We start from the raw sequence: 14881 nt of genomic DNA, 5'->3' as shown, positions 1-14881 counted from the left end.
GCTATTGAAACGACCTAATGTGCATACCACCGCGTATGCGACCGTGTATATGTCTATACGCGTATGCAACCGTGTATACGTGTATGCACCCATGTATACGCGTTCCTATACCCGTATACACGACGCGTCAGTATACGCGCTCATACGACTGCTTCAGTCCACTGACATAAACGACTGAACGCACGTGTGTACGCGTGTAGATATTATCCCGTACAGTAGAGGGCGCAGAAACCCGGGGATCACTAGTCTGTACGAACAGGAAGTTGTGAAACACCTCCGACGAAGAGAGGAGGAACGGGTTCGTTTTTCGGCTAAATACAGGTGAGTTCAGATATTATTTTCATCTAGCTAAAACCACCAGTCATGTGGAGGTGCTTGGTTATGCAATACAGCTAGTTACCAGTGAGTTTTGTTGCTTTGGTTTGCTAGCGATATTGTAATAATTGTTTTCACTCTCGAACATTTCATCAATGTAAACTGTGTCGGCCATTGGCTTTAGCCTATACGTCCTCCCTTCCCAAATCGAAGTTCATGTCCATTGCTCAATCAAACCATTGTAGCCCTATAATTGCAACATCTTTTTTAGGCTTATAATTTTTTATTTGACCATGTTTATTACTGTCTTAGCTATGCTGCTTTCTCTGTATGAGTTTTAATAAGCGAGACTGGGTGGCTAGTTAAAACCACAGACAACGAATTCAAATCGCAGATCGCATGTTTTTCATTAGTATATTTACAAGTTTGCATCTCTCCTACAGGTTTCCCATGAAGAATCTATTTTATTGGACCCTTTTCTGTAAACAGGACTTCTTTCTCTTATATTTTTCTTCACAGAAAACTGATAGGCTTACCTGTAATGTGTAGCCTATATAATTTATTTTTCAGTATTGTAGATATCATTTAAATGTGCATTGTAAATATGGAAATAAATGCTTTAACGACATCTGGTAATTATTCAATAAATGTACTATATACATATTCAAATGTTTCAGTTTTGTCTTTTGAATTTTCATGGAATTCCTAACATGTGAATTGCAGTTTTACATTGTGATTACACAATGCAGATCGGGAGTGTCATATTTCTCTAGAGAGTAGTATAAAGAAAATGTACTCCCTACCTTATTTTCATTTTTCTTATTTTGGCCATTTTCAGTTATAAAATCAATAGCTTTATTTAAATAATAACAGCCAGCCATGGACGGGTAGTCTTATAACACCCGCCATATAATAAGGTTGTTAGGTACTAAAAAAGTTATACTGTGCTTAGTAAGGAGTGTATACGCTGACTTCAAATTATATTTTCCCATTCGTTACCAAAGTAAATCCATATTTAACCGTTAAAAGTAAATGCAATATAAAAGCATAGGGAGGGTGTTTATAGTTGGATTATTTTTTGTGGAGTCGTGACTATTCTATCACAAATGTAGGCTATAATTTGGAACAGAGACCACTGCAAGCCTAATGTTTGACAGTATTCTATCGTGCTAGTCTACTAAATCGATTTAATATAGGCCTAGCTGTAAACACAATTAAACAATGTGACATTCGTTAAAGAACGTAATAAAAACAAAGCTAATAGCTTGCTAAGACTATTTAAATATGGGCCTAGTTGTAATATTCCTTTAGTTTGTCGTTGTGTGTCATGGTAATGCAACGAACTTATTTACCAGCACTTTCATACTGACAAGACAAAAGTTGGAGCCGCCAATTATTTTAAGCGTACAAGTTTGTAGACATTTTATAAAGCCGTTACCATCACAAATCGATAGGCTACCTTAATTATTGTTTATCAAGGGAATGAAAGCATGACAACATACTATTTGATTTTAAACAACCACGAATACTATGTTTTACATTGTATGTATAGGCTTTAGCCTACTTCGTAGCCAGTTTGCTATGACAAATAAATTAACATGAAATCATGTTTTTATCTAGCTGATATCACATGCCCCGCTCCACCAAATTCAGCAAAATATTTTACAGTCAGAATATATCTAAATTAACAGAACGGAAAACTATGTATCTACCAAATGGCTTTTGGATCCACAGTTCTAGCAAAAGGTCTTATTTGAAACGCCGACAATTTAATCAATTCTGAGCGATTTTTGACAAAGAGTAGACTAATGTTCTTATTTACCAGACACCACTTCCATACCGTAATAATTCCCTGTTTATAAGCTGCACCGTGTATAAACCGCACCATTAATTGTATATCTTTGTATACAAACCCCAGTATTAACTGCATCTATAGCCTACATGAACCACATTTGCCTGTAGAATTATGGCTAATACATAATTCAGGGGTGTCATTTCAGCAAAAGCGGAGTCATGGCAATGTGACATGACATCTAGGACAGAGAGTGGAGGTCTAATAATCATTAGTCATTTGTTTAAACTTAACAGAAAAAAAAGAAATGCATTGACTTACATGCCAGGTGTTCAAGACCTGCATGAAGTTAGCCCCCAACCCAAAATAGGCTCAATCGTTTGTGCTGGTTTGTGCTGTTAACATTTTCGTTTGTGCTGCTTTCATTTTTTAGAATATTTAAGAATACTTTATAGATCAAATTCACTCAAAATAGGCTAAATTGTTTGTGCTCCGTTAGTGCTGATAAAGGTTTGTTTTTGCGACTGCCTTTCTTAACGATAATGACAGAGATATTGTGGAAAGGGAGTAAAGCCAGTGCGCTATCCCAACCTGGCTATCCAATAGAAATCAAGCTTATCAAAAACTGTAGCAGCACAAACAAAAGCAGCTGAACAAAATGCCTGAATGAGTGCATATTATGGTTGTAATAATATATGCATAATATGACCATACAGTAAAAAACTTTCAATATCAATAAGTGCTCCCCAAAGTCCAACTCTCAAAAAGATCGATCCTTTCTATGGAGCACCCGCGGTCACACAGTTCACAGGTCCCAAAGCAGTAGTTTCATCTCTTGTTCATGCTCGTTATTTGCAAACTAGCCACCACTGAATTTTCTTTCTGCCTCTATTCATTTTGATAAGTTTAGCTATGTAGAACGTAACGTGGTCACAAACACACACATGCAAACACTCCAAACGTGCAACATGAATAGGCTATATACATTATATCATCATATTGCATGCACATGTGAGAAAACGATGAGCATGAGGAAACGATGAGCCCATCCATTTTTGCAAATCAATTTGAAGGCAATACAAGTTACATTTTTATTTATTTTTATTTTATAAAAAACTGATTCAAATTATGGCAGCTGCCCTACCTTGCCAAACCCAGTTGATGCCTGGGCATGCACTGTACATTAATGTTAAACATCTGTCATAGGGGCTACCAAGATTAATGTGTTGAAGAATAAAATACGTTTTTGAAAACACTAACGCCAATTGTAACATATTTGCTACATTAATCTCTGAGACCACAACGTCCAAGCAATCATCTGTGAAAATGTTCGCTGGTGGAAAAATGTAAGCCATGTATTTACTGCTGTGATTGAAAATGTTTGCAAAATCTGTGTATAAGCCACCGTTTATAAACGGCGGTATTTGGCAAATCTCTGTCCTACCATAAGAAACACACATATTACAAAATATTTTAAAACATTAAATAATAAAATAAGATTTTCTTTATAAATAGTGATCGATTGTATTCATTGTCGCTAATTGGCTAGCAAGGTAATATTCATTATATATAATGTATTTTACATTTCCTGTTACATTTTTATTCTATGCATAATTGCAGGCTATATAAGAGGCTTGCCAATTAATTGTACAACAAAGGAGATTCTCAATGACTATATCATGAAAACAGTACCTATATAGCCGTGTTTGTTTAGGAAGAAGGGTTGACACATCTCTCCCTATGTAGCATATAGGCTCTGATTTTTTATCGTATCGCCCACTCATCCATTGAAGTCTGTCATTCATTTCGGGGTAGCGCCTGCCTGGGTACCAACTACAACTTGTGTGCTTTTGGCTGATTAGGAATACAGGATAACAACAAACAGCAGGTTAAATAGTGTTCAGTTTGTTAATTTAGAATTCTGACAAAGGACGAATGTAGCCTAATATACACATATTTATGACAAGTTATGGAAGGAGGAGGGTTTAGCTTTCAAAATTGCTTTTTTTAATTACAAACTCAAACGCGAATTGGCTTAAACCAGGGGTGTCCAAACAATTCCAAGGAGTGCTGAGTGTCTGCTGGTTTTCGCTCTCACCTTGTACTAGATAGTTAGGTTACTAATTGGTTAAAGTCTCTACCTTCACCTGGTTGTTTAGGTGAACTGGGAACCAATTTATAGGAAAAACCAAAAACAAGTGGACACTCGGCCCTCCGTGGAACTGTTTGGACACCCCTGGCTTAGGCATTTGACGGATCTAGTGCTAATGAACCCCAGACAGTCAGATCCTTATTTGTATTTCCTGTTCATGCGAAAAGATTCTTGAAACACCAGTGCTCTCTACCGGATAAGTTAATAAATACATACATGTATACACGTGCGTTCAGTCGTTTATGTCAGTCGACTGAGGCAGTCGTCTGAGTGCGTATACTGACGCTACGTGTATATGTGACTGAACAGTGCGGCTATGTTGGACGACTGAACGTGTATACCACCGCGTATGCGACCGTGTATACGTGTATACGCGTATACGACCGTGTATACATGTATACGCGTATGCATACGCGTATGCACTACATACACGTATACATAGACGTATACATGTTTGTATACACGTATACGCGGTGGTATACACGTTCAGTCGTCCAACACAGTCGCACTGTTCAGTCACCTATACGCGTAGCGTCAGTATACGCGCTCAGACGACTGCTTCAGTCGACTGACATAAACGACTGAACGCACGTGTATACGTATATGTATTTATTCACTAATCCTGGCGAGGGCGCTGGTCTCTCGTGGATTTATATTCTAAAGAAGGCTGAACCGTATACCGGAAGGTGCTTTTTGCAAGTTTAGTGCGTGTTTATACAGTATTTTATTCAGTGTAGCCAACAGTTAAGGAAAATCTGTGTTTTAAATCATTGAAATCGAATCAGTTTTATTCTGTTTTAATATACTTCAAGTGAACAACCCTGTGTTGACTAGCGCAGAGAAATATATGCATGTGATGCCTGATGTCTTGTCAAAAATCGCTCAGCGATTCGCTTGCTACAAGAACTCTAGATCAAATAGCCACTTGATGGCTAAAAGTAGTTTCCCGTTCTAGACAAATTCTGACAGTAAAATATGTTGCTGAATTTGGTGGAGCAGGATATTTGATAGAAGCTAAACTAAAACATGATTTTATTTGAAGGAAATATATTTCAAACGTTTGTTATATAGGCTAGCATATATTTCTTATTTCGTTTATTGTTCAAAACTTGTTTTCACCATACCAGAGTCAATGCATATTTAACAGTTAGAATTGAATGGAAAATGAAAGAATATGGAGGGTGTTAATAGTTACCAAATGGTTATGGAATTACTATTTGTGGAGCCGTGATTATTCTAGCACAAATTTAGGCTAGATTTTGAAACCCAGACCTAAGCAATTCTGAGTAATGTTTGACAGAGTTTCCTATGTACTGTTAATCTATTAAATCGATTTGAGATAGCTCGGCCAGAAACCTATACTGACATGAAGGATGACTGGAGCCGCGATTCATTTTGACAGTAGGCCTATATCAGCACAATTTTGAGACTTATTTAATACAGCCAGTCACAATCCCCAATAAATAAATGACATTTCTTTAGCCAGGCCATGAAAAAATTACAACTTGCTATATGTCTGATTTTACACGAACAACATGCTTTGCATTTTATTTATTAGCGCTTCTTGCCAAGTTTGCGCTATGGCATATTAATGATGTTTTTTTCAGTACCTTCTTAAACTTAGTAGCCTATACATGAGTAATTAGATTGACGCGGGTGTTGGTAAGACTACATGGTCATAGCTGAATAGAATTCTACTGTTGATATTTAAATAAAGTTATTGATTTAATGAAACTGAAAATGGTCAGAATAAAAAATAAAAAAATGTAGAGAGTACAAAATTATTTGTACTACTCTCTAGGGAAATATGATACTCCCGATCTGTACTGTGTAATCACAATGTAAAACTGCAATGCACATGTTAGGGATTCCATGAAAAGACTGAAAAGACAAGAGAGAAGTAAAATATTTGAACATGTATGTAGTACATTTATTGAATAATAATCAGAAGTCGTTAAAGCATTTATTTACATAATGAATATTACCTGGCAAGCCAATTAGCTCAATGAATACAATCGATCGCTATTTGTAAAGAATATCTTATTTTATTATTGAATGTTTTAAAATATTTTCTGTAATATGTGTGTTTCTTATGGTACGACTGAGATTTGCCAAATACCGCCGTTTATAAACTGAGGCTTATACACAGATTTTGCATTTTCAATCACAGCAGTAAATACATGGCTTAGCCTACATTTTTGAAACACTTTCCACCAGGGAACCTTTTCACAGATGATTGCTTGTACGTAGAGGTCTCAGAAACTCATGTAGCAAATATGATACAATTGGGGTTACAGGGTTTTCAAAAACATATTTTATTCTTCCACAAATTAATCTTGGTAGCCCCTATGACAGATCTTTTAATATTGATGTACAATACATCCGTCAATTGGGTATGGCAAGGTAGTGCAGCTGCCATACTTTGAATCTGTTTTTTTTCTTAAATAAAAATGAGAAACGAATATAACTTCTATTGCCTTTAAATTGTTTGCAAATATTGATGGGCTCATCGTTTCCTCATACTCATCGTTTTCTCACATGTGCATGCAGTACGATTATTTAATGTACATTGCTTATCAGTATTGCACGTTTTGAGTGTTTGAATGTGTGTGTTTGTGACCACGTTACTTTCTACATAGCTAAACATATCAAAATGTTTAGAGGTGAGAAGAAAAACCAGTTTGCAATTAACGAGCATCGAACAAGAGATTAAACGACTGCTTTGGGACCGGTGAACAGTGTGATCGCTGGTGCTCCATAGAAAGGATAGATATTTTTGAGAGTCAACTTGGACTTTAGGGAGCACTTATTTAAAAAAAAATAATCTTACTGTATGGTCATATTATGCATATATTATTACATGCATAATATGCACTCATTCTAGCCTATTTATCTTTGAACAAGAAAATAGACCGCTGATTCAAAAAAACTTGTCAGTGAAAATGAGTGTCAGTGAGTTAGCTTGTTCTTTCCTCCATGTTTGTCGACATGTAATTGTGTAATTGGTTATGGAAGCATTTTGCCCAGCTGCTTCTGTTTGTGCTGCAACAGTTTTTGGTATATAATCTACATTTATACTGGATAGCGCACTTGCTTTACTCACTTTCCACAATAGCTCTGTTATTATCGGTAAGAAAGGCAGTCGCAAAAACAAACCTTTATCGGCACAAACGGAGCACAAATTATTTAGACTATTTTAAGTGAATTTGACCTATAAAATAATCTTAAATATTCTTAAAAAAAAAAGAAAATTCTGAAGACACGGCAAAACTGAAATATTAAAATATGTATAGAGTACATTTATTGAATAATAAGCAGTAGTCGTTAAAGCATTTATTTCCATATTTAGAATGTACATTTAAATTATATCTACAATACTGAAAAAGAAAGTATATAGGCTACAAATTACAGGCAGGCCGGTCCGTTTTCTGTGAAGAAAAATGTAAGAGAAATAAGTCCCGTTTACAGACAAGGGTGAAATAAAATAGATTCTTCATGGGAAACCTGTAAGAGAGATGCAAAATCGTAAATATACTAATAAAAAACATGTTAATGTTTGCGATTTCAACTCGATGTCTGTGGTTTTAACTAGCCACCCAGTATCGCTTGTGTTAAAACTCATACAGAGAAAGCAGCATAGACATAGCCCAAAAATAAGGTCAACCAAAAATGTAGCCTGAAAAGATGTTGCGGTTATGTAGATTGAGCAATGGACATGAACTTCGGTTTGGGAAGGAAGGAGGCTACAGGCTATAGCCGATGGTTTACGGCCACATTGATGAAATGTTCGAGAGTGAAAAATTATTTACCATGTCGCTAGCAAACAGAGGCAACAAAACTCACTCTAACTAGCTATATTGCATAACCAAGCAATATATTGCATATATTGCATAACTCAACATGCCTGGTGGTTTTTCGCTAGATGAATGACTACCGTAACTCACCTGTAGAAAAACGAACCTATGCCTCTCTTCGTCGGAGGTGTTTCACAACTTCCTGTTCGTACAGACTAGTGATCCCCGGGTTTCTGCGCCCTCTACTGTACGGGATAATATCTACACGCGTACACACGTGCGTTCAGTCGTTTATGTCAGTCGACTGAAGCAGTCGTCTGAGCGCGTATACTGACGCGTCGTGTATACGGGTATAGGAACGCGTATACATGGGTGCATACACGTATACACGTATACACGGTTGCATACGCGTATAGACGTATACACGGTCGCATACGCGGTGGTATGCACATTAGGTCGTTTCAATAGCTTAATAAAGTCCCTTTTCACCTGCCATAGTCTGTGTATATACATACATACATACATAGAAACACATACAGTTTTTGCATTTTCGGAATGTGTTATTAGGTTTAAGGTAGAGCAGAAGATTGACCTGAGGGAGACTCTGCAGGATCTAGGCATCAAGAAAATCTTCACCAAAGACGCAGACCTCTCCGCCATGACTGGTGAGATGGCTGGTAATACCCCAGACCCACCACACACGATCACACACAGGAGCAGTAGTATAATAACAGAACATTAAATGGGGGCTCATCAAATGTGGTTGAGTAGAAAGACTGCTGGCTTACACTTTGTGAGAATGTGTTCACGAAACACACCGTAGTTCCAACATTTGATTTTCAGGGAGGAAACAAAAGCCACATTGAAGACAGTCTCCCAGAAGAATCGGTTTTCCGGGGGAATTTGCAGAGAAGGGTGGCATTGTTAATACACTGTGTGTCAACCTAGCGACCTTGGTCCCTGTGCTGGGACTTTCAGTGACTAGCTTTGGCATCACTCTCTATCAACAGAGAACAAGCGCAAGCTTTTCCAAACAAACAGATAGCTCCCCATTACTGTTATCGCCAGGGAGCGCAGTTTGATAACATTTTTCTATCAAACAGAAAGAGCTACCTTGAAACTGTCTCCCACCGAGTGGAGTAGTTCAGGCTGACAAGAGAGGGCGATGCGGCAGACAGTAAAAATAGACAAGAGTGATCTGTAACAGTCTCAGCCAGCAGTGTTAGAAACACTTGCCATGTATCGAGTGTGAAATGTTTCCTCTTCACGGCTTTATGTGTGTGTTCGCAGACGGCAAGGACCTCTTCATTGGGAAGGCAGTGCAGAAGGCCTACCTGGAGGTGACAGAGGAGGGGGCGGAAGGAGCCGCTGGATCAGGTACTGTAGCCCTCACTTCCACGCATCGTCACAAGGACCTATTTATATCTACTGTAAGCTGCCCACCTTCTTTTACCCAGACTGACTGGAAATGTATCTTTCTCCTCTCTGGCTCTTTCTCTGTATCTCTCTCCCTATCAAATCTTATTTCTGGGCAAATTAACCTTTTTTGTAAGTTTTTGTATCCTCTAGCCTCTAGCTTTTTCTCTTGCTTTCTCTTTATCCCACCGTGTTCTCTCCCTTCGTCTCTTAGGGCATTAGTCATTATCTTTTGAATTTCTATTCGATTATTTGCTGTGTGCATTGTCTTGCAAATGCGGTGTTGTGGTGAACTCCATAGGCAGGTTGTTTGTGTAGCACCAACATTTTAGGCAGGTCTTCCCCTCTCGCTCAGCCTTTATTAGCCTTGAAAGGAGTTATTCATTTGTTGTGTTCTGATTGGGCTCGCTGTATGTCATACCTTGTTCCCTGCTTCAGGGACTCAGCGACTCGGTATGACACATGGGTTTACACAAACACTCCCCAAGCCAGCCGTTGAACCTCTTCAAACATCGTTGATACACAATGGATTTATTTTTTATGCGTGGATGGGGTGTGTGTGCTGTGCGTACAGAATGGTAAATTGATGGGAATAGCGCAATATAAAGGTTCTGTTGGTTATTAACTTGTCACAGATGTCATGAGCTGTATAACTAAGTATGAATATAAAAAGTTAAATAACCTAATATAAAACATATTTGAAACATATAATCAAAGTGCATAGTTTTTTGTTGTAGTCCTGCCATGTAGATAGATTTTGGTAGCCTTCACAAGGCTATGTATTCTTTAGTGCCCTAGATAAAAATATTGTCACTGCAGTGCACAGTCTTCTGAAACCTGAATGAAAGAATGTGCCGGCATTGCTTGCCAGTAAGCTACGTCTGTAAATAAGTAGGCCAAGGCCTAAAGAGATGGTAAAAAGCAACAAGACGTACAGTTTGTTATTGAAACATTTTCTTTAGTTGCATAAAGCCTATTCAAATCCATATGCATATGTTTCTTAAGTTATAGGATATAGGCCAAAGTATTTGGTCAAACACTGAAACATACATTATTTTGTTTTCGAGAGTTCTGTAATATTATTATTTGAATAGGAATTATTTTGAAAGGTAGAAGGCATATCAAGAATTGTAGAACATTTCATTATGTCAATCATTTTCAAGCATTATAAACAATGAAAAAATATGACTTTATTAATTAATTTATTAATTATTATTTGTGAGTTGTTTTTACATGACAGGTTTTTGTTTTCCTCTAAGTGAAAGTGCAGATGTGGGAGAGCTTAAATATGAATAAACACTTCTGCCAATATTAGGCTAGGAACTTGTGAGGTGGAACTCGATTATGGCCATAGATTGATTGACGTGTTGATCACAATAAAGAGGAAAATATCACTTGATGCCATATTTGACTTTTCAGGCTAGAGCTCGCCGCTCTTTCAACAATTTATATTATTCTCTTGCATAAGTAACGTGGACGACCACGTCGGGACCACTGGTGTGTCCAAAAGCTTCCTTTGGGTAGCTGCCTTTGGCCGCTATGTTCACTGCAGGGTAGAGCGATTGACCATGGATATTTGTTACCAAATACAATGTTTTTTTTTATTGACTGCTCAAAAAGAATTGTGAACATGTAATCATCACAGTTTAACACCAAGTCAATTAAACTTCAGGGATGTCAATCTGTCCAGTTAGGAAGCATTAGCAATTGTGTTTTGGTGTAAATGAAGGTGGGAACAGGTCCACTGGAAAGGCAACAGCAAGACAAGCCCCAAAAAGGGAATGGTTTTGCAGGTGCTGGCCACAGACAATTGCTCTCGCTTTATCCTTGCTGACTGATTCTTCTCTAGTTTTGCTAGTGTCCTTATCACTACTGGTAGCATGTAGCGGTACCTGCAGCCCATTCAGATACACAGATAGTCCAGCTCATCTTAGATGGCATGCAAGATGATTTGCTGTGTCTCCCAGTACAATCTCAAGAGCATGGAGGAGATACCAGTAGATGGGCCGTTACACGAGGAGAGCTGGACAGGATCGTCAAAGGGCATCAACCCAGCATCAGGACCAGTATCTGCTTCTTTGTGTGAGGAGGAACAGGCGGAGCACTGCCAGAGCCCTCCAAAATGGAGGACGATGTCCTATAGTGTGACCTGTGCTCACAGCCCAATACCATGCAGCTCGATTGGCATTTGTCAGAGAACACCAGAATTGTGTTTGGTGGTGGGTCATTGACGATCAGGGGAGGCATATCTTTGGAGAGTCGCATAGACCTCTATGTGCTAGTCAACAGTACCCTGACTGCTGTTAGATACCAGGATGAAATTCTCAGCCCCATCGTCAGACCTTACTCTGGTGCAGTGGGCCCAGGGTTCCACCTGGTGCAGGAAAATGCCCGTCCTCTTGTGGCCAGAGTGTTTAGGCAGTTCCTGGATGACGAAGGCATTGATGCCATTGACAGGCCCTCACGTTACCCAGACCTGATTCCAATTGAGAACCTCTGGGACATTATGTATCGGTGCATCCGACACCGCCAAGTAGCTCCACAGAATGTCCAGGAGATCACTGATGCCCTGATCTAAGTCTGGGAGGAGTTCCCCCAGGACACCATCCGTCGTCTCATCAGGAGCATGCCCAGACATTGTAGGAAATGCATACAGGCACGTGGGGGCCATATGCACTACTTAGTCACATTATGAGTTGCTGTGATAAATTTAATGCAAGTTGGAACAGCCTGTGATTTTCAGTTTGAATCCAGCCCTCAAGTCAGTTGGTGATTTTGGTTTCCATTGACCGTTGTTACATCATTTTGTTCTCTACGAATTACACAGTGTTCAGTAAAGTTTTGGATCTTTAATATATTTCCTTCATCAAGACCTGATGCGTGTGTTAAGTGTCCCCTTAATTTTTTTGAGCATTTTATTTAATCTTGACTCAGTTTACAACATTGCAGCGCAGGGCATGACTGGCAGGGCAACATGGCAAATAGTCTGTTCACAATTATCATAGCCTGGCTGAAATTGCAAGTAGGTAAACTTAATTGTGGAAAATGACCTTCCCAACTCAATAAGATCGGAATCGGAATGGCAGAACTCGACAAGGGTACAATTGTCCATTCTACACAGATTTTTAATAGCCTGCTCATTAGGCCTTTCGTCTTAAGTGCACATACACTTGCATTCAAAAGTTGGGGCTTCAATTTAGTAAGCATTCTTTGGTTATCCATTGTAGTCGTCTTTGGATTAGCAGGTCATTTGTCACTGCTGAGCTAAACATTACTTTATGTCTTCTTCCTAAAATACAAAAGAGTTGACTTTGGAATGCATAATGGTTTGGTGATCAATTTATTCAAATGTATCTGCATGATGGCCAGCATAATTTAGACATTTCTTTGGTCCTTGTTTTGCCGGACACAAGCAACCAAGTCCAAATGCAATCCCTAGAGTCAAGACTAGACAGTGACAGCTCTCTTTTGGATGCACTAATGATGCAAACAAATACTTTTAGTCCCTTATGTACAAAACATACTGATATTTCTAAATGGTTCATCTGACATGGAGGAAAATACCCTCAAATTAAAGCTGACATTCTGTACTCAAACCCCATTATTGCTGTATCATTTCAAATCCAAAGTGGTGGAGTACTGAGGCAAAATAACAAAACAGGTACCATAGTCCAAATACTTATAGGCTGCACTTCATGTGATATGTGCTTTGCACCAAAGATCACTTTCCTCGTACTGAGTATCTGCCCTACGGTCCTCTCCACCTCCTTGAGAGACACCTTTCTGGTGATCACCATATGTGATCTGACTCAATGCAGCAAACCATGATAACATTTCAAAAATGCAAGGAGAAACGGAGGACTATATTTCGGTAGGCAACAACCCCGAAGTATCTTACTGTGATGGGGATAGTTGGTTGTAAACCACTCACTGGGATGTTCTGACTATAACAGCAGGCAACTTAACATTATTGGCCCAGAGATATCTATTGACAGCCTTTAAGTCCATAATGACACAATTGCTTTAGGGGATAGAAGTGGCGTCAGCTCAAAACAAGACATGGTATCAAGTTACAGCGTGCTGAAATGGGTCTAGTCTTTGTTGTTGCTATGTGACTGTTGAAAGGCATAACAACACAGCCTTCTGCCTCCGTGATGCGCAGGCATCATATTTGTGACGTTTTCAACTCTTCCACAGCGCCCCCTGCATGTCATGGTCACTTATTTTTTCCTCTCTCCTGTAGGAATGATAGCCCTGACCAGGACTCTGGTGCTGTACCCACAGGTCATGGCTGATCACCCCTTCTTCTTCGTCATCAGAAACCGCAGGACAGGTGAGTGTTAGACCGCGCCTGTCTGGGTCTCTCTCCGTCTGTCCATCTGTCTCTGTTTGTCTCCTCATGCATGTACGGTCAGTTTGTCTCTGTCAGCCTCTACATATAGGTACGGTATGCATGTCTGTCCATCTGTCTCTGTTTGTCTCCTCATGCATTTACGGTCAGTTTGTCTCTGTCAGCCTCTACATATATGTACGGTATGCAAGTCTGTCCATCTGTCCCTCTGTCTCTGTGTCCTTATATACTGTTTACGTGTCTGAAAACAGTGTCTATTCTGACAGTTGCTTTGTCTCCTCATATTCCTCCCTTACAGGTTCTATCCTTTTCATGGGCAGAGTCATGATGCCGGAAGTCGTCGAGTCTAGTGACTTTGACAACGACTCCATGTAACTTTGAATGACTGCCAATGTGGGTGTCCTACTATGAGGTCCTGCTGAAAATCTGTCAGATCCAGGCAACAACAACGCCATAAATGCAACCTTTCCTCTCCCCACTGACCGTGTTTTTATACTCTTTACGAGAATATATATGAATATGATTCTATATGACATATTATATATATATATATATATATATATATATGTATATGTATGTATGTATATGTATGTATATATATATATATGTATGTGTATATATATATATATATATATATATATACACATACATATATATACATATATATGTACATATATATATATATATATATATATATACACATACATATATATACATATATATGTACATATATATATATATATATATATATTTATATATAGAAATATAATGTGACTGTGTTTTGATACTGTAATCTGTAACCACTTGGTAAAACAGGGAGATTGACATGTAAATATATATAAAGAAAACAAATGGTTTCTATACCTATTATTAGATGAGTAGATAGAAGTTATACATCCATGTACTGCCCCTTTAATTTCAGTAACACCCACAAACAAACGCACACATATGTTCTCCCAAATTACCGCAACATTATATTCCTGTACATTTACTATTGTGTTGTGTAAAAGAGACTAGATATTTATTGCAGATAAATCTAAATGAGTGCAGATGATACATGT

At 38.5% G+C, this 14881-nt stretch overlaps 1 protein-coding gene across 4 annotated transcripts in view; it reads left to right on the top strand.

Moving 5' to 3' along the window:
- The window catches only part of serpini1 (serpin peptidase inhibitor, clade I (neuroserpin), member 1), a 51915-nt gene extending 37621 nt beyond the window's left edge, over positions 1–14294 (top strand). For 3 of the 4 annotated variants that reach the window (XM_013131366.4, XM_034291672.1, XM_034291680.1), the window contains exons 6-9: positions 8621–8730; positions 9344–9430; positions 13713–13802; positions 14119–14294. In XM_013131366.4, coding sequence (XP_012986820.3) covers positions 8621–8730; positions 9344–9430; positions 13713–13802; positions 14119–14195 — 364 coding nt within the window. In that variant the 3' untranslated portion in view covers positions 14196–14294. The remainder of the gene's footprint in view (positions 1–8620; positions 8731–9343; positions 9431–13712; positions 13803–14118) is intronic. The other variant, XM_034291675.1, reaches the window with a different exon arrangement.
- The last annotated feature ends 587 nt before the right edge of the window (positions 14295–14881 follow it).

The sequence above is a fragment of the Esox lucius genome, chromosome 1 (genome assembly GCF_011004845.1).
Source record: "Esox lucius isolate fEsoLuc1 chromosome 1, fEsoLuc1.pri, whole genome shotgun sequence".
NCBI classification, from domain to species: domain Eukaryota; kingdom Metazoa; phylum Chordata; class Actinopteri; order Esociformes; family Esocidae; genus Esox; species Esox lucius.
Note: the sequence above shows the minus strand (reverse complement) of the source record. Positions and strands in the feature narration are given on the sequence as shown.